Raw genomic sequence first — 27,537 nt, 5'->3', positions numbered from 1 at the left:
AGAAACACTTTCATTCTCTTTTGTTCCAAGAATGGAAATAGAAGAAAAATCAAAGGCAAATGCCTTGTGTCGGACACACAGGAGGCTAACCCTGAGCGTGAGAACTGTGTATGGGTCATGCTGCCGTCCGTGATGGACACTGTATTATCTCATTTAATCCTCACACACACCCCACCGAGAGGAAACCAAGGAGTACAGAGATTATATCATCTAAATTACTCAGCTCTAAGTGGTGAGCGTAGGGTTCAAATCTAAGTCTCTCCCGGCCTCAGAGAGCAGGCAGCTCTCTGCCAATGTGTGCCTGCATCTCCCACGCAGACACACGTGACCACTGCCTGGGTCCTGCCAACTTCTGAGCAAGCTGAGCCGTACAGCCCAGGACCGACGTGGGGCTGCCCAGTCAGAATCCCTCTCCAGAGCACGACTGGCAGCAGACGGAGCCCGCGGGCATTGAGGCGCAAGACGTAGAGGTGCTGTGGGTGGAGAAGGGGAAGTGGCTGTTTGGAAGCCACGCCTGTGCCCATGTCATTAGGAAGCAAGCACCATACACAAGCCTGGGTGGGCAGAAGGAGAGACCATGGAGAGAGAACACCCACGGGGCGTGGCAGGCAGAGCCAGCCCTGACCACCTTCCGGTCCCAGTGGCAACCCCTGCCCTAGGATCCCTATGGGATTCCTGCCTTGGTTTTCTCATGGGGGCACTCTTTCCAGAAGCGCCCCCACGCCGATGCTCTCCCCAGCCTGAGTAGGGGTGAGCTCTTCATGGCCTCAGTGAGCCGGAGCAGCAAAGGCAGAGGAGATGGGAACAGGGAGCCATCCGGGCAAAGCCAGTGCTGTTGCTCAAAGCACGCATGCTCACCTCCTAACAATCTTTTCAGAAGCCTATAAATGAGAAGGTTACTACCCCATGAGAGTGCGTGAATTTCTATCGGTAAAATAGGGGCATAAGGACTGGGCTCTCAGCCTAGCAGGTATGACGCTCGTGTTCCACACCACAGTGCCTGGGTTCGAGTCTCAGCTCTGCCCCTGGAGACCCTGGGAGGCAGCAGCGATGGCTCTGGTGGCTGAGCCCCTGGCAGCCACGAGGGAGACCTGGACTGCACTCCTATCTTGTGCTTTAGCCTGGCCCAGCCCTGGCTGTTGCGGGCATTTAAGGAGTGAACCAGTAGACAGGAGATCGTTTTCTGTCTGTCGCTGCCTCTCAAATAAATTTATTTAAAAAAAAAAAAAAAGATACGGGCATAAGCTGTTTAAACTGCATCTTAACATCTGAATCTCCATTTCACTCACTGTATTCAGGTCAAGTACCAAAATGCTTAGTTAAATATTTACTTGCTAGGTGCATTTTTCTCATCATTAAATTGTAGACCAAAACTGTGGATACGTTGAAAGCACTGTGATTTAAACGATGCTCTCTTGTCTCCATAACCACCCCATGACAGTCTTTTTAAATGGCTAATAAAACACAGCCCACAGAGCCAAATGACTGCAGCGCTGGATACAATCACTTCAGCCAGCCTTTCGAGAAATTGAGATTTGTCTTTCTCGCCACAAATTTAGAGATGCATCGCGAACAGCAGAAAGCGAAAGAGCAAACTGTGCATTTAAGATAAAGAGAGGGCAGCGTACATGTATCTGTTCAGCAGGCACAGACCATGCCTTGTGTGTGCCTGGACCGGCAGGGAGTGGGACGAACACAGCAAGGCCAGTGCCTCTGGCTCAGGAAACCCGCAGTCCAGGAAACAGGATCCAGCACCTGACAACCAGTGTGTTCTGAGTTCCAGAGCCGGGGGTGTCAAGGCCTGGAGGGAGGCGGGAAGCATGGAGGGGGAGGGGAGATGTGTCGGGCTTTCAGGTAAGCAGGGGCTCACTGGAGAAGGGACCGGCTCGAACGGAGGGAGCGTGATGCAGGCAGAGGGGACGGGGTGTGCAAAGGCCCTACGGCTTCCAGACTAGGGGTTGGGCAAGGCTACTGGAGCCTGTGGATGGGTCTCGGGAGACCCAATAAGTACCAAGAGCGCTGATAATGAAGACTGCCAATACTTGGAGCGCTTAACACACGTCAGGCCCTGCTCTGTGTTCTGTGTGAATTAACACAGTTCATCCACACAACCACCTTACTCAGGCAATGCTATTTTCATCTCCATCACTCAGTGAGGAAACTAAAGCTGACTTCAAAGAAGCTGCCTGAGCCCAGTTCAGCACGGGTGGTCTGGCCCCAGCATCTGTGTTCTTGCCTGGGGCACTGCACCACGTCTCTCCCCAGACACACTCGGGAGCAGGGACCAAGTTCTGGATATTAATGAAGCAGTTTTAAAGTACAGCACAAAGGAGCTGGTGTCGTGGCCCAGTGGGTTAAGCTACTGTCTGCGAAGCCAGCATCCCATATGGGTGCTGGTTCAAGTCCTGGCTGCTCCACGTCTGATCCAGCTCCCTGCTAATGTGCTTGGGAGACCTGGATAGAGTTTCAGGCTTCTGGCTTCCTCTTGGCCCAGCTCTGGCTGTTGTGGCCATTTGGGGAATGAACCAGCAGGTGGAAGATCTCTCTCTGTCTCTCCCTCTAACTCTGCTTTTCAAATAAATAAGTAAATCTTAAATAAATAAATAAATAAATAAGGTAAAATGTAAGTTGGCCAGTATTGTGGTACAATGGGTTAAACCGCTGCTTGGGACACCAGTATTCCCTAGCTGAATGTCCTGGATACTCTGCTTCCAATTCAGCTTCCTGCTATTGTGCCTGGGAAAGCAACAGGTGAGGGACCAAGTACTTTGCCCCTGCCATCCACGTGGGAGACCCAGATGGAATTCTTGGTTCCTGGCTTTAGCCTGGCCCAGATGTTACAGTCATTTGGGGAATGAACCACGGGTAAAAGATCTCTCTGTCACTCTGTCTTTCAAATATATATATATATATATATATATATATATATATATATATATGTAAGAAGCTCTACAGGCAGATGAGAGACAGTTGGCCAAGATAGAGATCCAAGACAGGAAGACTATTAGACGTTAAAGCTGTATCACCAGAGGCCTGAAATTTATTGTAATAAGTGAGTAGCTTCAATTCAGTGTGAACAAAACTAAATACAAAGCTATTCCAAACAATCAGGCCAGATGTTGGCATCTCGGGTTAATGGATGGCTAGGGTGGAGAACACAGGCGCCTGTGGGCTATAATCTGACCAGCACCCTACAGCCTCAACACCACCAGTTTGGGGCAGATGCTGTTTGGGAGGGGTCCCCAGCTGGGGGACAATGAAACATCACAGAGGTGGGAGTTCCAGGAGCCGTCTTTCACCCTGACCTCACGGGGAGGTGGGGAACAGGGCTCTGCACGGCCTCGGTAACTGAGAGCCGCCAGTGCGGGGAAGGCCTTCCCTGCACGCACATGGGAGAGTCAGGTGCGTGTCTGCTTGGCGTCTGCGTATCTCAGCACAGCGCTCGGGCTTGCCCTGCAGGAGGAGATGTTTCTTCTGGGTCCTGGGGAATCATTTCGACCATTCGTAACACAGAAGGGATGCGCGTGTTGCTTCTAACCTGACAGGACAGCATTCAGTTTCCCGGCGGCCTCAGACGAGATTTATGAGTGTGGTTAGTTTTCTCTTCTTCCCGCTTTCACTCGGCTCCATCAGCACATATGGCAATGCTTCCCTGGCAGACCCGACTCTACCAGAGGGCTGCTAATGCGAGAAAAGATTTACAGGCCGTGCTATTACTTCTGTATTTTGTCTTCAAATTCCACGGGCCGGAGGTATAAATCACACCATCCCTTCTGATCCCAGTGCCTTCTGCAACCCAAGGAGACGCGGGCAGGAGCCGCAGATGGGAGCTTCGCGCAGCACCCCCGGGGGAGGCCCCCTGAGCAACGCACCAGGTGAGTGGCTGACAGTGCTGCCCTACAGCTGAGAACCCCGCAGAACTAGGATTCCAGAACTACAGGGTCGGGAGGGACTATGAAAGGAATGCAATACAAAGGCCGACTTAATCAGAGCTACTTCCATCCTGTCGCGTTCATCAGGAAAAAGGAGCAGCTTGAGGGGGGGGCTTCGGCGGGAGCAGACCTGGGACGGCATCTCAGTGACACTGGGTAAGTCACTCTGCACTTTCGGGCTCACTGGTAAAACAAGATGCTAACTGGAGGCCTCTGAGGGCACCTCGGAAACTTTGTGGAAAATGAATGCCATCCCAGAAACTGAGCATGGATTCCGCCCCCCCACCCCGCTTTTTTGAGGTACCAAAATAAATTCATTTTTAATTCCATCGTCCACAAACTTTGTGAATTTCCCTCGTATTTGGATAATTCGATGAGAAAATGAATACAGGTTATCAGATCTTCACCAACTACGTCCTACACACAGAAAGTGCAGTGCCTCGAGGCGATTCACTCTGAACGGCGTTCACGGCCAGGATCAGGGAAGGAGCTCCATGCTGTCCCCGCGCCACAGGGCCTGTCCTTGACACCAGGCCTGTCCTTGACACCGGGCCCGTCCTTGACACCGGCCCCTCTGGGAGGGCTCTTCAGCTCTGATGGTGCCTGGGGGCCTTGCTCACTTCAGACAAAGATGAGGAAATAGCGCGGGTAGGAAATAGCGCAGATGAAACAATGTGTTTTTCAAGCATTTTTTAGGCTAAAACAAGCTTTCTTTGGTTGAAGTGAAACACTGTCCAACCGCTGCTGATCAGCGACTTCTCCCAGTGTGATGTCTCTGGGGTGGTGGGGGAGAGCCGAGTGATCCGAGGACAGGCCCTGCGGCCAGGCTGCTGGGGTTGGCTTCTCACTCGGCTGCTGGCGGGAGGGCTATAACCTCTCCCTACCTCAGTCTCCACGGCTGCAGAGCGGGCCTAACTGTGGCCCCGATTTCATGGGGTAATGGAGCAGATGCGTCCAAATACACAAAGCCCTCAGACCGGTGCCAAGCACACGGCAGGTGCTACAGGGAAGGGTTTTGTAGCTGTTTACTGCATATGACATTTGATCATCATATTCTTCCTCCTCTCCCTTCATGGAAACCAGAGTGAGAAAGGGGGAGCAGCGTGGCGGTCACCCCTGGTGACACAGCGTGAGGCAGCAGCACTCAGCAGCACACAGGTCTGCCTCCGCTCCCAGACCAACACTCCGTGCCCCCGGGCTCAGCCTGCCCCACCCGCCACTGGATTTAGTGCTCTCGCTTACTCTTCAGCCCCAGACGGTTCTGGAAATTTCCTCTGGGCCCCTGTTCATGCTGGCCCCGCACCTGGCACAGACCGGCCCTTTCACACAGCAAAAGCAACGTGGCCATGCAGCAGATGTCCATGTTGCACCTGCCAGTCCCCAGGTAGTGCACTGAATGCCAGGGCCGCGTGCATGCAGGTGACGGCCTGGTGAGCCGGTGAGTGATGGGAGGCACTGGCAAGCAGGCTCAGGGACAGCGGTGGCTAGTAACAGGATGATCTTCCAGGGGTAGCTGTGAAGATGAACTGACTCACACATGTTGTCCGGAGCAGACACATCCGCCGTTCAGAAAGGCCAAGCGGGGCAACACGGGCACGGCTTGAGGTCAAGTGACCTCCTACAGGGAAGAACTGGACAATGAAGGCAACCCTGCAGCCGCTGGTGAACACCAAGCTCAGGCCTGGCCGGGCCAACGCTGACCAAGTAGCACAGAGCACACAATGGAGGTTCAGGCTTCCGGGGCATGGCCAAACAGTGGAGTTTGGCCAAGGACATTTATTCCTAGCATGTCCCCATCCCGGAACCAATGCCAGAGCAGCACGCAGGTGCCACGGGGTGGTCACCCCTGCAATGGCAAATGCTCGCCCTGCTGACCTCACTGCCAAGGCTGCTGCCCTCCCCCAGCCCACCCTGGACAGCTGCCTTGCTGCCTTCTCCCAGGAGCTATCCGCACGGCGTGTGCCCTGCCTCACGGCCGTTATCCTTGCTCCAGTCTCCACGGCCTGCTCTCTGCACTGGCTCAAGCTCTCTTTACCATCCCCATATCCCTCGGCTCCTGGCTCAGACCGCCCCAGGCAGGTGGCGTTTCCACCTGCCCAGCCACACGACCCCCCTCTCAGAGCCCAGGCACAGCCATGTAGTCCTCCCAGTGGGGCTGCGCCGTGAGCTGGGGAAGGTGCAGAGGGCAGTTCACCTGGGCCAAGCGCATCCCTATTTCAAGCACCACCTGCTAGCACGGATGCAGCTCGGGACGCCCTTGGGAGGCTGTGTGTCACAGCAACCAACGAGTCGTCCAGATTACGTCTGGAAAAAGCCCAGTTCCCCGACTCCTTGATGCCGGGCTCTGCAGAAGCAGAGGTCACCAGGGAGAAGGATCCCATCCTCTCTCGGGTCTTCGGTTGAGTGCGTGACAACTTGCAGGGTCATGGCCATCTGTCCTTGTGTCTACACTATCTCCCCACTGCTGAGGCTGGACCAGTGTCCTTGTTCCTGTCTCAGCAATGGCAGTAGCTGGTATAAATGATCACTCTCGAGGCCGGAACTAATGCATTCAGCGACTTCTTGTCTTTCCCAATTTTCTCAGTTCACACTGTTCTTGCCTGGAGCTCTCAGGCCTTCAGCAACACTGGCTGGCCTGGTTTGCAGGCTGTCACTTCAGTCTCAGGTTATACTGTAGGTTTCTGGAGGTTTAGAAACCCAGCGCAGGTTCTGTCCAATATTTCTTTTTTTAAAATTATTAATTTTCATTTTTTAAAATTTATAGTGCAGAGACAGAGAAATAGGCAGAGGTCTCCCACGCGCTGGTTCACTCCTCAAATGTCCCCAGCAGCTGGGGCTGGGAGCCCAGAACTCCATCAGTGTCTCCCACATGGGTGGCAAAGAAGCAAGTACTTGAGACAGCACCTGCTGCCCCCGGGGCGTGCATCAGCAGGAAGTGGGGTTACCAGGACTAGACTCAGGCACTCTGAGACGTGGGTGCCCTAAGCAATGTCTTAGCCACTGTGCCAAACTCCAGCACCTTTCAAGGCCTTGGCTCATTTTTGCTTGATTTCCTATAACCAATTATCTTGCCCCTTGATCTTTTTTCACAGTTTAACACTCCGTGTGCAGAAATTGGCCAAGAAAATCCGACTTAAACTACTCTCATTCAGAGGCCACAATGGAACTCGGGGCAGTTCACGGATTCACTGTGGTTGTTTATTTGTGCCAGGATGCGTGTGCCCATAAAGTAGAACAAAGTCACAAAATGCCATCATGTTACTTTCACGCTAGGATCCTCAAATCTGTTTCTAACCACAGACCTGGGCACAAGAGAGACTCTGTGTGTGAATTTCAGAACCTGGACTCTCCTTCGCTTCTGTAGCACGGGGACCGTCGCGGCGTCCCCGGGCTGCATGGCGAAGCTTCCTTCCCGGATCTGCAGGTTATCAGCGGCCTCCTGAGCCGTCGCCACAGCATCCTCTAGATGTCACCTTGAGAACAGTCCAGGATGAAAGAGGACGGCTCTGCATCACACACACAGCCCGGAACAGGCACAGGGGAAGCCTCCGGAGCCTGGAGCCACGCGCTCATGAAGAGTTTTTTCCTTGCCAATTATCTCAAAGATTAAACACTGCTCCAAATTAAGTTTAACTCATAAAATAATCTCATTTCTCTTTTAGAGTTTTTTTTTTTTTTTTTTTCTTTTAAGGGATTCTCCCACCAGCGGAAACAAAAGCCTTCCTCTTCAGACGTATGTCTGGTGAACCTTGGCTTCTCTTGAACCCATCTTTTACCCTAAGGTCCTCCCAGAACACTCTAATTTCTCAGGATGCTCATCTCATTACCTGAAGCATCAGAGGGAGGGCAGGGTAGCAGAGTTCAAAGGCAGAAATCAGCAATTCCTGGACAGCTAAGAACATTTAATTATGGAGGATTAGCCAATCAGTGGTTTCCCTTTCATATGCTGGGTCTAGAGCTGGCCAGTGGCTGGCTCATTTGGTCATTCCATGCCTTTCTTTCAGACCCAGTGAGCTGTCAGGTAATTCATTAGGGATTTCAGGCACCTGAGCTTGTTACTAGGCTCTGCCGAGAGGCGGCTGGGGGAAGGGGACACAGAGGCCAACTTCCCCAGGTGACTTCAGAGACCTGGACTCTCAGATGCCACCGCCCTAAACACACATACAACACACACACACACACACACGCACACTTTGCCTGGGGGTCTGAATTTCAAAACTTGCAAAGAAAAACAAATCTAGGAACAGGAGTCACTTTCTTATAAAGAACATAGTTTGCATGATGGAGAAGGTCCTGTGAGTCAGTCCTGGGACTTGGAAAGGCCTCTTCTCCAGCAAGCAGAAGCAGGAGACCCCTGGAGACAAACAGGGAGCTGCGAGCACCCCGAGTCCTAGAGCCCCCGCAGCCACAGGTCTGCGGAAGGCCCTCCGCAACAGCCGTGTGTGTCAGTGCTGTGGCGGCAGCAGCTCACCCGCGCTCTCCCAGCGCTGGGGCCCTGTGCATCGCTGGCAGCAGCCCAGGCACGGAAAAGCCACACAACCTGCCTCCACAGGAACCTGCCTTACCATTCCCCAGCCTTTCCATACAGATGCCTGCATTTTTGTTATAAGACACTCACACGCACACACACACCAGGGACTGGGACAGAGAAAGAGACTTACTATGTAAGCACAGACGCTGCAAAAGCGCCTTCCAGCCTATAATAAGGACAGGTGCTACAACAGCACCCCCTCTCAGGGCCAACTGCCCACTTTGTTAAGAAGTCTGCACAAAGGTAATCTGAAAACAGGGGACAGAGACCGTACTTGTGCAACATGCCCGAATGATCCTATTCAGGAATCGCAGCAGTTACATCCATTTTCATGGAGAAAAACTGCATGTTAAGGACAATTCTGTAATAAGGAAAAACACGCTCAGTATATCGAAACACGTCTACAAATTAGAGATGTACCCTGACACCTCCTCAGATGATGCTGTGTGAAAGCTTTAGCCATAGCAGTTCTAGACACTCAAGGCTCAAGAGTTACAGTCTTCTCCTAGAATAACCAAGTTTTTAAAAATAAGATTACATTCAATGATAAATGTAGTCAAAGAATTACACGCAGGTACTTTACATCCTGTACACAAATGTGATAATGCTGAGTTTTGGGAAATTACAAGTAGGTATTTTATATCTTGACTTTGTACACAGAAGTTAGACCACTGAGTCTCAGAAAGATTTTCCTATTTCTACTGTTTTTTTTTTTTTTTTAATAACAATGGTTAGGTCCCGCCTGCTCCACTTCCAATCCCACTCCCTGTTAATGGCCTGGGAAAAGCAGTGGAAGATGTCCCAAGTGCTTGTGCCCGACACCCAGGTGGGAGACCTGGAAGAAGCTCTTGGCTCCTGGCTTTAGCCTGGCCCAGACCTGGCCATTTCAGCCATGTGCAGAGTGAACCAGCAGATGGAAGGGTGGAAGTGTGCTCTGTCTTCCTTCTCTGTAACTCTATCAAATAAATAAATCTTTAAACAAATAAAAAACCTGTCCACTAGAAAAGAGAAGAAGCCTGGGTGAAATGCACACAGGTGGGCCCCAGAGCTAATCTCAGGGCTGCAGCTTACTGGTCCCCTTGGAAGGGCAGCGCCAACCTTTACCCTTAGGCAACTGGAGCTCATCAGAAAGGGAGGGGGGAAGGGCTGCCGACTCCGTGTCTGGAGCGAGCCTCTGTCTGTCTGATATGCCGGCTTCCTCCCTGACCCTCTTCCCGGGGAAGTGAAAAGCAGCTGCTCCCATTCTGCAGATGTAAGAACTGAAACCCCGAGATGAGAAACCTCCTTCCAGGACCGAGATGCACTCGGCGCCCAGGCCTCAGGCCTGCTTTAAGCTGCTCCATCCACGAGACCAAAGGCTGAGGCACAGAGGGGAAACCTGGATACCACCTGCCTACTGGGCTCAGCTGCCCGGTGTGTGCCCCCCAGAGGAAAGAGAAGGGACTCAAAACTGAACACACAAAACCCCCAAGTCTACACTGGCGAATTAAACCCATTTAGCAGTGCTGAGAGGATGCTCGCAATTCTAAGGGCACCGCTGACATCCAGTCTAATGCCAACATGAGCCCATGAGGTTAGCTCGCGAAGCAACTCCAAGGCTCAGACGGCTGTCCACACCGGAGGCTCAGGGCTCGCCCTTCAGAAAACCACCCGTATCAGCAGGTAAAGGGGTGGCTTGCTTCTGCCTGACTCACTGCAAAGCAGAAACTGTGACATTAACCTTGTACTACTTGGGAGCCATTTCATTTGCAAGGTGGCTGTCAGCAGGGGGAGATGTATTTCAAATGGAAGGCAGTGACCCTACAAGGGTCATCATCAATCACCTGGGGTCAGAGACCTTCCAAATTCTAAGAGGAGGCAGGGGGTAAGGGAAAGAGGGCAGAGAAGAGATCAAAAGGCCTTTGATGGGGTCATCTCCCTTTATAACAGAACCTGCAAAGTGCAACTTCTCTGGAGTTTCAAATGGCCCAGCTTCTAAGGCCAAAGCCTTCAAGAGGGTTTTTGTTTTTTGTTTGAGGTGGGAGTTAATTTGAAGGCTGGAGTCAGCAGATGGCAGAAGAGGCCTAGAGGCACAGGTGTACGCGGCTCACAGCTCCCCGGCCTGCCTCCGCAGAGCACCAAAGGCTAGAGCAGGCCCAGGAAGGGGAGGAGGGAAGACCCCGGCGGCCTTGTGGTTCCCAAGCGGCAGCCGGCCCGGCCTCACTGCATGGTGGTGCCGGGGCACTTCAGGGCATGCGCATGCATCCTCCCTCCTTGCAGAAGGGAACGGGGAGAAGGGAGTTGGGAACTGAGTCTCCTCTCCTTGGGCCAAGGCCGAGGCAGAAGCGGTCAGGGGGTGGGACCCTTTCCACGGCTGTGTGTCAGTCTCTGCTACTGGTCCCCTCCTTAATCCTTGCCTGAGAAAAGGGCAGGTGGAGGACCTGGCCCAAGTGAGGTAGGAATCAACTCCCCAGCCCAGATGAAGGGAAGGGAGACTTCAGAGAGAGGCAGTCACGGGGGCTCACCCTGGGCCGCCTGCTCGACAGGCAGGTATGTACCAAGACCCCTAGAGGAAGCAGAAACCACGAACAGGACCAAACCCTGTGTGCCCGTGTTTTGTCCTACACGTACATACCCATACTAAAAGTTAACTTATAAATTAACTAGTAAAATAGAGCAATTGTAACAATATATTGTAATAAGTTACAGAAGGTGGTCTCTCTCTGGACATGTCTGATTGTGCCATACATATGCTTTTCCCTGTGAGGATGTGGGATGACACAATGCCCACGTGATGAGATTGAAGTGAGGTGAGAGATGCAGGAGCTGTGCCATGGTGCTGGCTACTAGTGACCTCCTGACCATACATCGAGAGCAGCAGCATGGTGTGGGATTTCAGCATGACACGCACAATCGTGGGCAATTTAAAGATCAGGCTGTTTAGCTCTAGAATTTTCCATGTAATATTTTTGGGTAACAGTTTAACGTGGGTAGCTGAAATCACAGGAAGTAAAATAGGGCAGAGGGGGAGAGGACTATTATGTAATCCAGGAAAGTCACACCCCAAATGGGCTTTGTCCTGACCTCAGGACACTGTACCCTATTAGCTGGGACTGGGGCACTCCGAGAACACAAACAATATGAGCCTTTTAAAAACCCACTGAAGGTGCTTATAAAATAATATTTCAGAAATGGGCTGTTCTGGTTCGCCAGGCTACCAGCACCGAGGGGGGGAACTGAGCCTCCGACAATTTCACCTCCCATGAATTCAGCGCATGGCACTAACCTCTATAGAGTCCAAAGAAGCCTTCGTAGCGTAGCACTTTCTTAAAACAGTCAAAGCTGTTTTTATACATCAGTTCTCCCACAAAAGAGCCAGTGGATCGCTGATTCTGCATTCGGGTTTTTACGAGATCGATAGGATACACAGCAGTGGCTCCGACAGCTAGAATGAAATGACACCAGTATTTCAGGAGTTGAGGTCAACCGGAAGCAAGAGAAGGTGGCGACGGTGAGAGAGAAGAGAGAGGACAGACGCAAATCTCGCATGCGTGTCTTTTCGAAGTGTACCACCTTCCCACGCTCTTGACAAACAACTGCAGAGTCTCGTTCACGCATCCTTGCAGCCTCCAGCTCACAGAGCTGCCTTTAGAAAGCCTGTCTCATGATAAGAGAAAAGTGCCACCTGGTCACGTGTAGGCCTGCATAAAAAATATCCTTGGCTTCTGTCCCACACCACAGGTATAGACTGGTAACTGGCTTGGGGCACGGGAGAGAGGGCTTTGTCCTTGAATATTTTGAGAGGGAAACTAAGAGGGGAGAGAAGAGGAGGAACAAAGGTGCAGGACTGACCTCCAGCAACGGAGCCCAGGGCGAAGCGGTAGGCCGACTCTGCGACCTGCAGGAGGACGGGCCGCGCCGAGTCACCTGACGCCTTCTGCTTCCCGTGCGGGAGACCGGACCGGAACAGAACAAAAACAGGCATGTGTTATTAAGAAGTGACTCACTGGTTCTAAATCCATGGCAGAACTGAAACGCCCAAGAGGAAAGTAGGTTAGATGCCATTAAGTTCTCCTTAATGAATTTTATTCCTGTTTGTATTTAAACTCGGAGCCATTCTTTATCAAAAATCATGCTATGAACCTATCTTCACATGTGTAACTCTCAGTGATCAAAGACAAATTGAAAAAGACCAGTGAGACATCATTCTTCATCTGTCAGATTGGCAGGCTTGGGCTTGTATGGTTTGTTCTGCTGAAAAAAACAAAAAACAAAAAACCCAAAAAACAGGGCCTCCTCAACTTGTCACTAAATCAAGCATAAGCCGAGGGAAATTGGATAATACACCCCCAAATCCTCACAATATGCATAACCTCTGACCCTGCAATTCTACTTGTAAAAGTTCTGCTTACAGCAGGTGTTTGGCCTACTTGTTAACAACCGGGCTACATGTGAGATGCCCACATCCCACAGTGGGATACCATCCTGGCTGCACTCCCTATGCCAACTTACTGCTAAACCTGCACCCTCGGAGGCTCCAGAACGTGGGTCCTCCCCACCCATGTGAGACCTGCACTGAGTTCCACGCTCCCAGCTGCAGCCTGGCTCAGGGCTGGCTACTGTGGACATCTGCGGAATGAACCAATGGACAGGAGTTGCTCCAGTTCTCTCTCTCTTCCTCTGGATCTCTCTAGCAACAATTCTTTTTAAAAAGCTAGGCTAGAAAATAATCATGCAGGTAAACAAGGACCAATCTACAAGAATTTCTCAAAGCAGTATTCTTTCAAGGGACAACATTCTGGAGATAACCAACAATGTCCAATAACAGAATACCAATTAAAAAATAAGGGGATAGCCTTAAAACAAAAATGCATCATGAAATACTATATTTTAACAGCATAAGTGAGATGAAGAAAAATGTTCATAAAGTCTTACAAAGGAAGAGGCAGCCCAAAGGAGCAGGCTGGGTAGACAGGTGCTTGCTACATGATCCACTTTTCCTTTTTAAATGTTTCAAAGATTCTGTGATAATTTTTAAAGACTATGGACAACATGGTTTTGTATCTTACAAAGTTCTCTGTGCTTATATAGTCACGTAACATTAATACTAACATCCTGGCGTCTACACTACTCAGAGATAACCCACATGTGGCCACACTGGCTGTGTGTGGTTGTTTATATGTGGTTTTTATTTTTCCTCTGTCTTCTCTAAATTCATACTTTTGGTCAGTTGATTTTTTTTGTTTGTTTGCTGTTTTTTTTTCTTTCTGACCTATTGTCCTCAGTGTTTTGGATGCTGGAATGTTTCAGAGTGTTACACTCCTCTCCTGCACAAATAAAACAGTAATTTTGTGGCACACAGAGTTGTCAAGTGAGGGTGACAAACAGTCACTTCTTAATAAATACCTGTTGAATGGTTAAACACACTCCATAAAATTTGTTTTTCAAAAGCCACGATAATTAAAATCAGTGAACAATGAAAATAATCACCAGCCCCAGCTATCAACCTACTGAGTTTTAGCTGCTGTCAATGTGACACAATGAGATCGTCTGGAATCTCCTCCAAAGCCACTGAACTGAAAATAGGCTTATATAGAACTATGCATCTTGAGGACCATAAGGCATTCTCTGTGCAAATCCCAGAAGCTGGTTCCGACTCTACCCCTGCACGGGTGGGAAACAACAGCTCGTTCATTTTGACAGACGCACCCAAATAGCAGCACTGTTTTATTTACCTGGACATAAACATGCAACACTCAGAAGTGTTCTGGCATCAAACTAATGCATGAGAAACACTCTGAAGATAATGGGGAGGAGGAACCATTACTCCTAATTCTTCATCTAACAGACACGTGAAAACCAGGATTTCTACTGAACTTTTCCGAAGCTCCGGAAATGAGATGACAGAGACCCCCGCTCGCCCGCAGGGGCTGCCCACGGGCGGGTGAGCTCCTTTGCTGACTCAGCAGGCCCGCAGGGGTCCCCCCAGGGGTGCTCGCAGGAACATGCACACCGTGAATCGCACTGAACCTGGTCCCCTGCTGTCACTCCCATTAAACCAGTCTAACCCTCTCTGGGCCGGGATACAAGGCACCCATCCTCAAGTCCAAGGCCGCAAGGGGCGTGAAGAACTTCTGGCAGGGCACTGCTGGCTGCAGGCAGTGGAGATCTGAAAAGCACCTCTTGGGCTCTCTGAATCCCCGGGTTCCTGCACTGGCTGGTGGCACAGGGCGCAGAGCTGCTCCTCAGCGAGGTCCCCACCCCACCCGGCCCTGCAGAGGATGGCACACTGGGCTCCCAGGGGTGCCCCGCGGGGGCTGACCCAGCACACGCCCACCACACCACGCAGAATGCCCCGTTGCCTTCAGGCGGGAAGGAGCTGAAAGGAGGGGGTCCTGGCTCCAGGCCTGCCAGTCCCAAAAATGCAGCCCGCCTCAGCCCATTGTGGTCAAACTGGCGTCTCCGTGCAGCCCCAGAGCCTCGAGCCAGAAACTGTTAAGTCTCGCAGGAGTCAGAGAGGGCTTTGCCTTAAAGGAGGTCTTTTTCTGGAAACGACGCTGACTCTGCGAGGGGACTGCACCCAGCGGCGCCGCGTGGGCACGGCGCGCGCTCCGAGGGCCCACGGGCAGAACCCGAACGCGAGGTGACAGCGCGGACTCCCGCCGCCTCTACAGCTTGGTTTCTGTTAACCGTGAAATAAAAGGCAGCATTCCTAGAATTGTTTCCACATAGCTTATGAACGCTCTCGCAGAGAGAAAAAGCCATCTAAAAGCCTTCAGAGGAGGCCTGCAGACTAAACAAAGTGATCTCGTGTGGATACTGGGCAGCGTGGGGCCCAGCGCCCGTGCGGGGACGGCGGGGACGCCTGGGGCCCAGTGTCCGTGCGGGGACGGCGGGGACGCCCGGGGCCCAGTGTCCGTGCGGGGACGGTGGGGACGCCCGGGGCCCAGTGTCCGTGCGGGGACGGTGGGGACGCCCGGGGCCCAGTGTCCCTGTGGGGACGGTGGGGACACCCGGGGCCCAGTGTCCGTGCGGGGACGGCGGGGACGCCCAGGGACACCGCGAGGAAGAAGCCTGGGTCCCGGGGTGTGCATCAGCCTGTCTCTGAGGAATTTCTCTCTCCAGTCTTTAGGAAGTGTCTGGATTTTGGAGGGGCGGGAACGGAAGAAATGGCAAATCGGCTACCAGTGCCGAAAGGGCGGCCCGGTTGTGAGGGCGTTTGGGGCAGCGACGCCGGGGCGGGGGGCTCACCTGTCTCTGGGCCTCGGCCAAGTTGAAGGGGAGCGTGCCCTCCTCCAGGGGGGCGATCCGGTCAATGTCTGCCAAGGTCATGCGTCTGTGGGACAAACAACAGGAGCGGTGCAGACAGCGGTTACTAGGATTTACCTCACACGATCCACACCGGCCGCTCTCATTTCCCGTATTTCGGCCTTGACTTTAATTTGGCTTCTTTCTCTCTCCCAATTGCTGCCCCTCCTCCTTCCCCAACCTCCTAACCTCCTTTTATTAAGCTAATTTAGAAAAAAAGAAAGCAAGCAAGCCAACTTACCCCCTTGGCTCGTATAAATCTGCTAACTGAAACAAGATGTCAACTTCCATGGGTGTAACCTGACCAAATTTCTGCGCGGCCAGAACAAACTCCTCTGTATGGAAAAAGAGGCACAAGGAAAGATTCAAGGAGGAATAGCCACTAGACACCCTGGGATGGGCGCACAACACAGAACGTGGTTATTGTCAGTGGTGGAATTCAAGTCCGTCCACATCGGGTGAGAACTCGTGCTGTCCTTTCCTTCACTGGGAGGCACAGGCACGACAGTCCTCTGGTGTTGTCTGGGTGCCACCTGAAGGCTTTGCGAAAGGCACACGCGATGTTATCCAACTGGCACTTGGGGAAAATAAGGAGATGAGCGTCTACGAAGCTCCACGTGCACGGGTCCCGGGATTTTTATTAATGAAGCTATGGAATTCCAGAAGGAATTCTCTATTTATATATATATGTAAAAGACATTCAAATGCTAATGGTATCTTGTTCCAAGCTTAGCTCTCAACTTACCTTTGTCACCAATGCACGATTATGGAACTTCTCGTGTACTTCCGAACTGCCAATCTAGTTCAAATTCTTGCAAGATTTGAAAACACTTAAGAAGCTTTACATGTTTTCCTCATTTAAAGGCTGTCTTCAGTTTATTTAAAACTTGGCGAAGACTGTTGTGTTAGCTTTTGTTTGTCTGATCAAAGGACTGAGAACACACATGGACCATATGGCTAATGCGTGTCAACGAGATAGAAAAATCTGTAACATAAACTCCTCCTTGCCTTCCCCTCCTGTAAGAATAATACCCCAAGGTACCTGCAGGCAAGAATTCAGATCTACTCTCACTCACCCTTAGTCACCTCCACGTCTTTCCTGTTGCCAGCCAGAGTGCTGTAGATCTTTCTAATGAGTTCCATGTTGTTCAGAAGAGAATTAAATCCATTAAAATAGGAGAAACTAACTTGATGCGACGTGGTACCTCCAGCGGCCTCAAGTAAGTTGAAAATAAGAGAGAAGATGAAAAATAAGAAGATTTATAGATGAGGAAGATGCAGAAGTGTACGTCCAAGTATTTAATGCAAGCCTGGACATAATCCAGAATGCATGCATCAGAAGCAATGACCATAAGTATTTTTCTTTCACATTAAACAAAACAAAAAAAAAGCTATAAATGATTTTTGGAAGTAACTGCAACTAATCATGACCAGGACTTGTACTTTCCACACACAACTCCTAGAGAACTAAATAAATACACGTGTAGGATTATAGCAGGGCCAGTAGTAATTTACAGAGTTCAGATTTCAATTGGAAATGTTTTATAAGTTGGTTTATTTCATCTAATGAGCAAATCTCAAAGGCTTATATATGCGAAACTATATTATGTGTATGCGTACACGTGTGTGTTTATACATGCAAAACTATATTATCTCAACACAAACATACTATGAAAAGTGCTCAACCTAGCATTAATATCAAGACATGTCATGTTACTTTCAACCAGCAATAAATAATCATTTAGGTACAGACTTTTCACTGGTGGGACTTGTGGCAAACAAGCGTATTGTGGTAAAATTATGAGATGTCATATGCTTGGGTGGGGTGGAGACTGGTTAGCATTCTGATAATCAGAATTCTTAAGGAGCTGTATTTCTTCACAGGGGGCAAGGGAAACAGACAGCATGTCTATTATGAACAGAACTTCAGTGCTGCGGTTTCCAATTCTACCCCTCTCTAACAAGGCAAAATGTTTTTAATAGGAAGGCACTTCTTTATAAGCTAACAACCACATAAATCTTCACTTGGTAATCATTTAAAATAGCTGACATGAGAGTTTTGTATGAAGTAGAAAGGGGGTGGGGTGAGGGTGGGGGTGCAGGCAGGGAAAGGAGTTGGATTAGCCCTGTGCAGAGTAGGGAAGGCCTTGTCTGGAGGCCACGCACCAGGAAGATACAACCCAAAGGTTCCCCCACTTCCTGCCTCGGGTGAGCACTGTGGGAAATCCAGGTGACGGGAACTCACCCACAGTCCTCTCCCTGAGACTAACAAAGGAGAGTAACAACTCGGTAGCAGCTCCCAGATCTGAGTGAGCCACAGAATCCTCTAGAAGCTTCACAAATTAGATTTCAAGACCTCCCCCCATGGATGGTGAAGCACAGGCCTGGAGGAGCCCCTGGAATCTGTGATTTTAGTAGTGATTCCTGGTGGGTCCACTCTTCCAGGACAAAAGCTTGGGACCCACCGCCATAGACTGCCTTGGGACAACCCAGGGCTCAGGACATAAGAGGGGGAGGGGTGTATGCGCGCACACACGTGCGCGCGCACACACATACACACACACACACGGTGAATGGGGGATGAATAAGTACATCCAAGCTTTAGACTTTCTGCTCTGTCAACCTGCTCTAACAAGCAATACATGGGCGTTACTTTTTTTTTTTTTTTTTTTTTTTGCCTTAAAGGATAAACAAGATTTAAAAAAAAAAAATCACCACTGGACATTCCTCAAAATACAGAACAAGCAGAGTTAAGACCACAAATGTGTTTTTCCTTCTTTCTTTGGCCCAGTAGTACAGTCAGTCTGCCACATGTGGAGATGCTGCACCCATGGCTTCAGCCAAGCTGACGGAAAATACAAAGACAACAACAACACGTCTGCACTGAACGCGGGTGGACGTTTTTCCTTCTCCTCATTCCCTGAGCCATTTGGTGTTAACAACTGTTTATAGAATGTTTTCGCTGCACTGGATGGTTCAGGAAATCTAGAGAGGATTTAAAGTGTGCAGGAGGATGTGTGAAGTTACATGCAAACACTGGGTGCTTTTATAAGGGATTGGACCACGTGTACATTTTGATGTCCAAGGAGGTCCTGGAACCCATCCCCTAAGGATACAAGGGACTCGGACGCTTCTTTAAGACAGCACTGGGGAACCTTTTAACTGCCAAGGGCCACTGGGTATTAACATTATTCGTGGACCATACAAAATTATCAACCTAAAAATTAGCCTGCTATAGATTTACTGCATTTTGATTTGCTGCACATTTGCCTGTGGTTGCCTTAGCAGGACCAGACCAAATGATTTTGTGGGCCTTATGCAGCCCCTGGGCAGACAGTTCCCACCCCTGCTTGAAGATATTCCATCTCACCCAGACGACAAATTAACCCACCCAGTGAACGAGCCAACACACACTCTTAGCCTGTAAGCTTGGTAACGCAATCACATTAAGAAAATAGTAGTGTCTGAGACAGGAAAAGAAACCATACATACTTTACAAGAATTTTTCATACAGTCCCTTATTAGTTGAGCTTAAACTGGATAGAATAAACTATGTCAGCAGGGTGAGTGACAACTTACAGCTACAAGACATTCTTCTACAAAAGGGGTCAGGACATGGGGGCGGATGGTGACCATGATGTCTCGGAAGTCGATGGCTGTGACTCTTCCGGTCTTGGCACTGTCCCGCTGCACAAAGGCCTGCTTCGCATGCTCCAACTGTATTTCCTACAAACAAAGCGAAAAACGTTGTTTCTCATTCAGTTACTGCAAATGACTGTTCATTTCCAAACTGGGCTGAAGCAACATGGAGTCTACCTGGCCCTAACAAGCGCCATCGGCTTGTTGGAGAGCTGTCATCCCCTTCCGAGAACTTTGCTTAGATAAGGAACTGTGCACTCCACCTTCCGTCTCCCACCTGAGGAAGCCAGATCACTTCCGGGCCCCTCTGGCAGCCAAGAGCACACGGACAATGGAAACCGGAATGAATGGTAGGTTCAGCTTAGGCCAGCTTAGGTGATACAGATGAACAAAGAAACACACCGAAGAGAGCTGTTCTGAATGGCGCCCTGGTACAAACACATGTGACGTGACAAGGGACAGAAAAGAGCGGCGCTCTGGCAGGGCTGCTCGGCTCTGGCACTCTTAGCATCTGGGATAGGTTCTCTTGTCCATGGGAGGCCGTCCTGGGCACCTCCACCCCACCCACCTGATACCAGTCGGCCTTCCATCCAAGGTCAGTTAAAAGTATCTCCAGACAGGTCCACATATGTAGACCGCCACTCTTGAACAAGGAGTTGTATGGTGGGGGGGGGGGGGGGTCAGAAGAGGCAAATGCGTGGCAGTCTCTTTGGCCATGCAGTTTTGATCCACATGATCGAAAAGAACAACCCTAGATGTCTGTCCCCACTCCCAGAGGGCACGCGTGCGCACAAAACGCAGCACAGCCTCCAGGGTGAAGACGCAGCTTGGGATGCCCACGTCCCACGTCAGAGTGCTTGGTTCCTGTCCCGGCCATTCCATTTCTGATCCAGCATCCTGCTAAAGGGCGCTCTAAGAGGCAGCAAGTGATGCTGCCAGCAGCCGGGTCCCAGCTACCCACATAGGAGACCTGGACTGAGCTCCACGCTCCTGGCTCCAGCTTGGCCCAGCCCGGGCTGCTGCAGGCGTCTGAGAAGGAAACCAGCAGGTGGCAGATGGAGCTCTCTTCTGCCTTTCAAATGAGAAGACTTTATAAAAAAAGTCTCACATCAGAACTCATCACGTACCCTTCTCCAAAAGCCTTTTATTTTCTTCCTCACAATACTCAGCCTGTAGAGCGACAGCTCATCTCTATGCAATTAAAAAGGATTACTGATGTGGCTCTCAAGGTCTTCTATTTACATCACAGGAAGTTGTAGTAAATATTAAGAAATTAATGTTCCAGCTTTATTTGGTGAGATGACTTATAGTTGTGGAAAAATGAATTGCCCTAGTGAATTAGTGCAAACTCCAGTATGAGAGGAAAGGTGTGAGTCTTCCTCCCTCCCATCTGGGGACCTTGTGAAGGCCACAAAGCCACACACCCATTAACCCACTACTCGCCGTCCCTCACCCCGTGTACAAACCCTCTTCTGTGTCCCAGGCTCTCCTTCCTGGCATGTCGTTTTTCTCATCGCCTCACCTGGAAAGCTGTCACCTTCAATTCTTCAAGCTCCCTCCCCCAGAGAGTAAACCAGTCAGCAGAGCAGCTCCCCTGGGGCTTTCGAAGGTCCCTCCTGTGCATCTCTCCCGTCACTGGCCCGCTGGCTCAGGGCCTCCTCGGACCCCCGTGGTCCACCTTGCGCTTGCCAGAAGTCACCTTTCAGAATCACAGATCTGACCTCTGCCTCGTCACACGAGACCCATGCGCCATGCAGGCCCTCACGACCCTGCAGGAGCTGCTCTCGGGCCTGCCCGACACACCTTCCACAAACAGAACCAGGCCTCCCAACCGCAACTCAGTTATGAGACTTGGCTTAACCCACCTGGCAGCATAAGCGATTGTCAGCACACCTGCTGCCTTCTCCCTACCTTCGCCAGGGAAAGACGCTCTGTCCCGATTACGCCTACCCCACGCATGCTGCTGGGGGGGATGCTTTAGATCCAGTGGCACTCTTGCTACAGACATTGTCATCAGCGATGGGTATTCCATAAAACCAGCTGAATGAACAAATCATGATCTATCGAACAAAAAGGGGTTCTCTGTGCGAGTGTCTCCAATTCAGGAGGAAGGGAGAAACCAACTGTTAAACACCCTGGAGTGAAAAACGACCACAGTGTGTATTCAATTGAAAGTGAATGAACACAGTTGCCTTTGAATTGCTAGACCCATTGCTAAAGCTATCGGTAGCCAAGATTACTCTCAACAATAGTGGAAGGTATCTTCAGTTATTTACCATTTTCCCTAGTTTATAACTCTGGGTTTTAAAGATCTTCAGACCATTATACCAAAAACAGCATCATGTTTCCTGGCCACCCATATTATCAGAAAGCAGGAGGCCAGAAAGGCAAAACCAGCCTGCCTGGGGGGCCAACCTGGAAAGCAGGGGCTCCCTGGGGGCTGGGGGTTGGAGCCGCAGCTGCGGGACAGCGCGTGTGGCTATGAGGACAGTGTCACTCCACACTCCGGCCGGCACTTCTGCCCATCCACGCCTACTAACAGGGATCCCTCCATCGTGCAGGAAGAAAGTTTGTTTTTTTTTTAACCTTGTCGATGAATAGTTTGAGAATACACATCTAGTATCTCATAATGACTGGGCATGTTAAAATTCCAGCAGAACGAGAAGCTAGATCCTCGCAGTTCTTGAAGGAGAAGGCCAGAGTGAAAACAGTGAGTGAGGCGGCTCCCCCACTCACTGAGGCAGCAAGGTGTCTGTGTCCTGGTCGCTTCTTTCTCTCGGTGACCAAATGAAGCTTCTGCCTCGACCGATCCAGCAGCCACAATGGCGTATTACATCTCAGACACAGCTGGGAAACGGTTCCCAGGGATGACTTTACAAATGTCACAGCCACCCTTTACGGTACCGCCGCTAACCTCATGGGACAGGAGGCAGAAGAGCTGGAATGCCAACCTCCCGCCCGCCCGTGATGCACCTCACGCTTTATCCTGGATAATGGTGTCAGAAATTTAACTGAAATATACATTTGACACTTACTTAGGAATCTGAAGAGCTACAGGAAAGACAAGAACTGTTCTGTTTTGCTGTTATCTGTTTTTATGGGAAAAGAATAAAATTCCCAAGGTTTTCCAGTAAAGGCAGCCAGGGCAGCAGACCTGCCTTCCTAAGTCACAGCCACATGAAGGGGAGACCCAATCTAAAGGCCTTCTCCCGGCCTTCGCTCTTTCTCAGAGCCCCCAAGAGCTGCAGGCAGAGGAAGAGGTAATGACGCTCCTGAGAGCCGACCCTCAGACAACTTCATGAAGACGTGAGTGAGGAGCGCGTCACCTGTGAACAGAATGGCCACAGCATGTGATGTAACACGAAGATCTCAAGGAAAACCTAACGCGCACGCAGGGCCACCAAGAGTCTGATGCTTTCTAGGTCTGAACCCAGGAGGCAGCAAACGGACTGGGAGCTTTCCCAAATGCGGGGACCAGACGGGGAAGTAAATGACCTGTGTAGGGGCTGGACAGCAATGGGGACGCAGCCGTGACACTCAAGTGTCACAGGTTAAAAGACCACGAGTTTCAAAAAATCCAGACTAGTCTTGATATTTCTTTTAAAAACACAACCCGTGGAGAGACGCTCCGGGGGTCAGGTTTTCGGCACAACGCACAGAAGTATTTAACCAACAGAACCATCCAGCAATGAAATGGGCCACTTGCAAAGTAGCAGGTTCTCTGTCACCAGAAATACCTTTTCAAGCAAGGAACACGTGCAGCGGGCTTGTGTGAAGAGAGGGTGACGTGACGACGCCGACACTGGGGCGTCGGCACCGGGGAGGGGTAGCTGTGCCAGCATCGTGGCACGACCGCCTCCTGGGGGAGCTCAGCTGATGACGTCTGCATCCGGGGCCCAGGTGTCCTCTACACAGGCCACCACACCGGCTGTACAGGGCTGTACAACACAGAGGCCACACCAGACAGCCACTTAACAAATGGCAGCTTGACGTCTGCGGGGGTGGGAAGGTTTCAAATCCTCCGGGTCTCATCCAGGCAAGAGCAGCTGTTCTGCTGAGTCACTCTGGACAGCTGTTCTGCTGAGTCACTCTGGACTAGCCACAGGAGTGCTCACCCAGCACCGGGCAGGATGGAGAGGTAGCAGCTGAGGGCCTGCACCCTGGCTGCAGGCCAGCAGGCATGTAAGTCTAAGGGACACTCACCAGCTGCACTTTAGGAGGCACCGGAAGCTCGGGCAGGGTTAGCAGCACGCAGCTCAGAAGTGGCAGAGCTGGGATCTGTGCAAGGCCCGAATGCCTTGGGAGAAAGCTTAAGAAAGGGAATGCTAGGGAGACGTGGACAAAGCTTTGAGGACGGCTTGAATGTGAAAACAGAGTGAGATATATTTCAAAGAATTCTCCTCTTAGATGTCGGGGGAGACAGGAGATTCCACCCCAAAGGAAGACACCTCAGGCGAGAGAGATGAAGTGGCCAAACACAGTGAGCAACCCACAGCGAGGTGAGTCGAGGTTACAAATAGAAGGTAAGCCCTGTGTGGAAGAGAGCTAGAGGCACAGGTAGAAAGGAGATCTGAAAAATTCAGGCCTCCTGCCCGTACAGGGAGGTCTACCATGAACCAGGAGAGAAAGCACACACGCTGTAGGACCAGGTGAGATCACCCCATCGTGCCTCCAGAGCGCAGGGCACAGCCCAGATCAAGCTGATAGTGAAGGAAGTACAGTGCATAAAACAGGGCCTGAGGCTGTGTGGCAAACGTAGAGGGCTGCAAAGGCACAGGCCTCTGTACCAAGCGCGCTCCCAGCGCCAGGCAATGGGTGCCAGGGAACTGCCATGGATGGCGACCCTGGGCAGCAGGTGGGGAGGGCGCCCTGGACCTGAGGCCGCAAGTTCCCAGGGCGAGGTGCTCCACGGCCGTCTCTAGGGCAGTTGCGCTCGGGCCCAGCTCCTCTTCCCTGTTTGCAGTGAGCTGCTCTGTTTGCTCTGTTCTGGCGTGTGATGATTAACGGAATAGACTTTTATTGCAGCAGTCTGCAACTGCTTCAACACACCCCATTCAGATTGCTACAGGGAAAACATCGAATGCCTAAAAATTGCGAGCTGTACAGAAATCAACATGTAGAGGGGTTATGCCGCGTTAGGTCTAGCATTTATGCTTCTAATAGTTTCAGGCCTGTCATTTCCTTAATAATCCCCAGTTTTCCAGTGGGTATATTTTGAATGTAAAAACCCCTCTCTATCTGTATTCAGACGTGCAAGCGTGTTCCTTGAGAACAATCTATCAGTAACCACAACAACAAAACAGACCCTAAAAACCAGCAGCACATCCTATTACAAAGGCAAGAACATTAACACCAAAAAAAACCTCTAGATAATCTGCACCTTTCACCATCCTGACATCCAGAATTTTAGTAAGGAAATATGGAAATGACTCAAATGAATTACTCCTCGGAGGTGACGGTCAGAAGAACTGGGGGCCAGATGCAGGTAATTGTTTACAAGGAAAGGAACACAGATGTATAGAGAGGCTCTGCTCTAAGAATATGGCATCACTGGGGTTGGCGTTGCGGCCCAGCAGGTTCAGTCATGACCTACAACGCCAGCATCCCATGTGAGGGCCAATTCGGGTCCCAGCTGCTCCACTTCCAATCCACCTTCCTGTTAATGCACCTGGGAAAGCAGCAGAGGATGGCCCAGTGCTGGGCCTCTGCCACCCTCGTAGGAGACCCGGATGGAGTTCCTGCTTTCACCTGGCCCAACCCCAGGGGAGTAAACCAGATGGAAGATCGACACAGCCTTTCAAATAAATAAACACACTCTTGGAAAAAAGGCATCAGATTTAGCACAATTTTAAACAATTTTTTTTTACATAACAAACCTGCATACTGTTTAATACCAGGCACCCACTTTGTTTGCAATAATCTTATACTAATTTAGAGGGAAAACATTCGAACTAAAACAAAGATTCACACAGTTTTAAATCGAGTAAAAGTGGGGCTCAGCTGTGCCCCCCCACACTGGTCAAGCTGAGTCCAGGGAGGGGCGTCCCCCCAGTGCCCAGAGGGGCCTTGGACAATGTCCATTGCTGCCTCCCTGTCCCCCAGATTTCATGTGGCACTCGCCAGGGGGTCACAGCCGGGGAGGTGCTGTACGGAGCGCTCACCGTGAGGCGGGCGCCGTGGTAAAAGCCTGCACGTCGGGCTTTTCGACAGAACGGCAAGCTGAACAGGCCGTGCACACAGCAGCACAGTGTATCCTCTCCTCTGCCTGGGAGCAGAAAGTGTGTGATGCAAACGGACCACGTCCTGCGTCCGACTGTCCTGTGCCGGGATCACCTCGCCTCTGGTCACCATCGCCTGACCAGCAACGGCTGCCGTCTGGACACAAAAACAGAGCCTGCCCTGCTGGAAGGGCTGAAGGTAAACACTGTCCGCTACCTCATTTTAGAACAAACATCAAGTGATGCTGTCTTTGAGGTCTATTTTATTTTTATTTGAAAGGTAGAATGAGAAAGAGAGAGACAGAGCAAGAGAGAGAGAGAGAGAGAGAGAGAGAGAGGTCTTCCATCATCTGGTTCTCTCCCCAAATGGCTGTAACAACCACCGCTGGGCCAGGCCGAGGCCAGGAACCAGGAGTTGTGCAGCCATTTGGGGACTGAACCAGTGGATGGAAGAACTCTTGCTCCTTCCCCCTCCCTCTCGGCCACTTTGCCTTTAAAATAAGTAAATATTTTTTAAAAAAACAACAACAACAGATTTTTCCTTATACCAGTATGCCATGACAAATACAGTGACACACCCTATGGAAAGGTGACGGCCGAGCCAGGACCACAGCTGACCAGCAGTTGTGACACTCAGGCGGCCACAGTGACAGGTAGCAAACACCAGTACCTGTGAGCAGCACGTTCCCAGTGCCCTACCGTCCAGGGCTCGGAACCTGATTAACCAAAATGTCTTCCTCTTTATACGGAAAAGACTTGGGCTGATATTTACAGCACATCTAATCTGGGTTGACCCCCTACACCAAGATATTGGTCCATCTCAGTTAACAAAAGAACCAAAATCGTTCAGTTGCATTAGTGGTGGGAGTATGCTCTGTCATTCGACAAAGTTGTACAAGGCTCACACTAACTCAGGACAGAGGTTCTCACAATACGAAGGGCTGGTCGAGGGAACCAGACACAGCTCCCACCCCCAGGTCCAATCCCCAGCTCTGTCAACCATGATTCCCCCTCTCTGGGGCCCATCATCCTCTTTGGACAAAATGAGGACCCAACTGAACTTTCAATAACACACTCGTATGCCCTTAAGATCTGGGCTCTCTGTTGGGTCAGGCGATGCCATTCCTAACTATTTGTAGAGAAGATGCGAGAGAACATTTCTCACGGCACCCCTCTCAAGGCAGGTCTCCTGGCTAACAAATGGAATCCCAAACTCAGAATCAGGCCTCTCCACCACTCAGAGCATAGCTGCTTTCCTGATCAGCAGTGGGAGGAATGCCAGTGGAAACGGAAGAAACTCCCTGACTCCCGAAAATGGGGAGAAGAATTCCTTCAAGGAGCCCCCGTCTGTAGGGCCCACCAGAGCCTATCACAGTAGCATCTCAACCCGGAGAGCTGAGGACAGGAGGCAGAGCTGATTGGACAACACATGGCAACAGCTGCTCTTGTACAGCACTGCGCTGCAGCCCCCCTCCTCCTGTGTGCCCCACCCAGCAAAGCCACCATCTCCCCACTCTGCTCAGACCGCCAACCCAGAGGGCCATGGGGAGTTCTGCAAGTCTCCACGTACGAGCTCCCTCAGCCTTGGCAGGCCCACTCCTTTATCACCCCCTGGATCTACCACCTTAGCCCACCGCCCTCCCTGTCCCCCAATCCCGGGCCACGGCCATCTCACTCCGGGATTGGAAGCGACTGGCCGGTCTCCCTCACCGGGGACGTTCTCCGTACACTTCCCAGAGCTATGCTACTGAAACCCACATCTGGTCATGTCTGTCTCTCTGGGCACCCGTCAGCCTCAGGATGAAGACCTGAGAGCAGTTCTATGCTTCTTGATGTCCCGGGCTGAGGAGTGGGGACCCACGTCTCCCAGTGTGGGCCACCTGGAATATCACAGTTCAGGAAGCGACTGGAAAGCGGTTTCTCGGGCCCC

At 51.0% G+C, this 27,537-nt stretch overlaps 1 protein-coding gene across 2 annotated transcripts in view; it reads right to left on the bottom strand.

The window, feature by feature from the left end:
- The window catches only part of SLC25A13 (solute carrier family 25 member 13), a 186,952-nt gene that overhangs the window by 52,538 nt on the left and 106,877 nt on the right, over window positions 1-27,537 (bottom strand). For both annotated transcript variants that reach the window (XM_062179221.1, XM_062179222.1), the window contains 6 exons: window positions 19,330-19,476; window positions 16,827-16,965; window positions 15,992-16,085; window positions 15,694-15,778; window positions 12,295-12,379; window positions 11,729-11,887 (listed from right to left, as the gene is read on the bottom strand). In XM_062179221.1, coding sequence (XP_062035205.1) covers window positions 11,729-11,887; window positions 12,295-12,379; window positions 15,694-15,778; window positions 15,992-16,085; window positions 16,827-16,965; window positions 19,330-19,476 — 709 coding nt within the window. The remainder of the gene's footprint in view (window positions 1-11,728; window positions 11,888-12,294; window positions 12,380-15,693; window positions 15,779-15,991; window positions 16,086-16,826; window positions 16,966-19,329; window positions 19,477-27,537) is intronic.

This window comes from Lepus europaeus, chromosome 20, assembly GCF_033115175.1.
Source record: "Lepus europaeus isolate LE1 chromosome 20, mLepTim1.pri, whole genome shotgun sequence".
Taxonomy (NCBI): Eukaryota; Metazoa; Chordata; class Mammalia; order Lagomorpha; family Leporidae; genus Lepus; species Lepus europaeus.
This window is presented reverse-complemented; position numbering and strand designations above follow the sequence as displayed.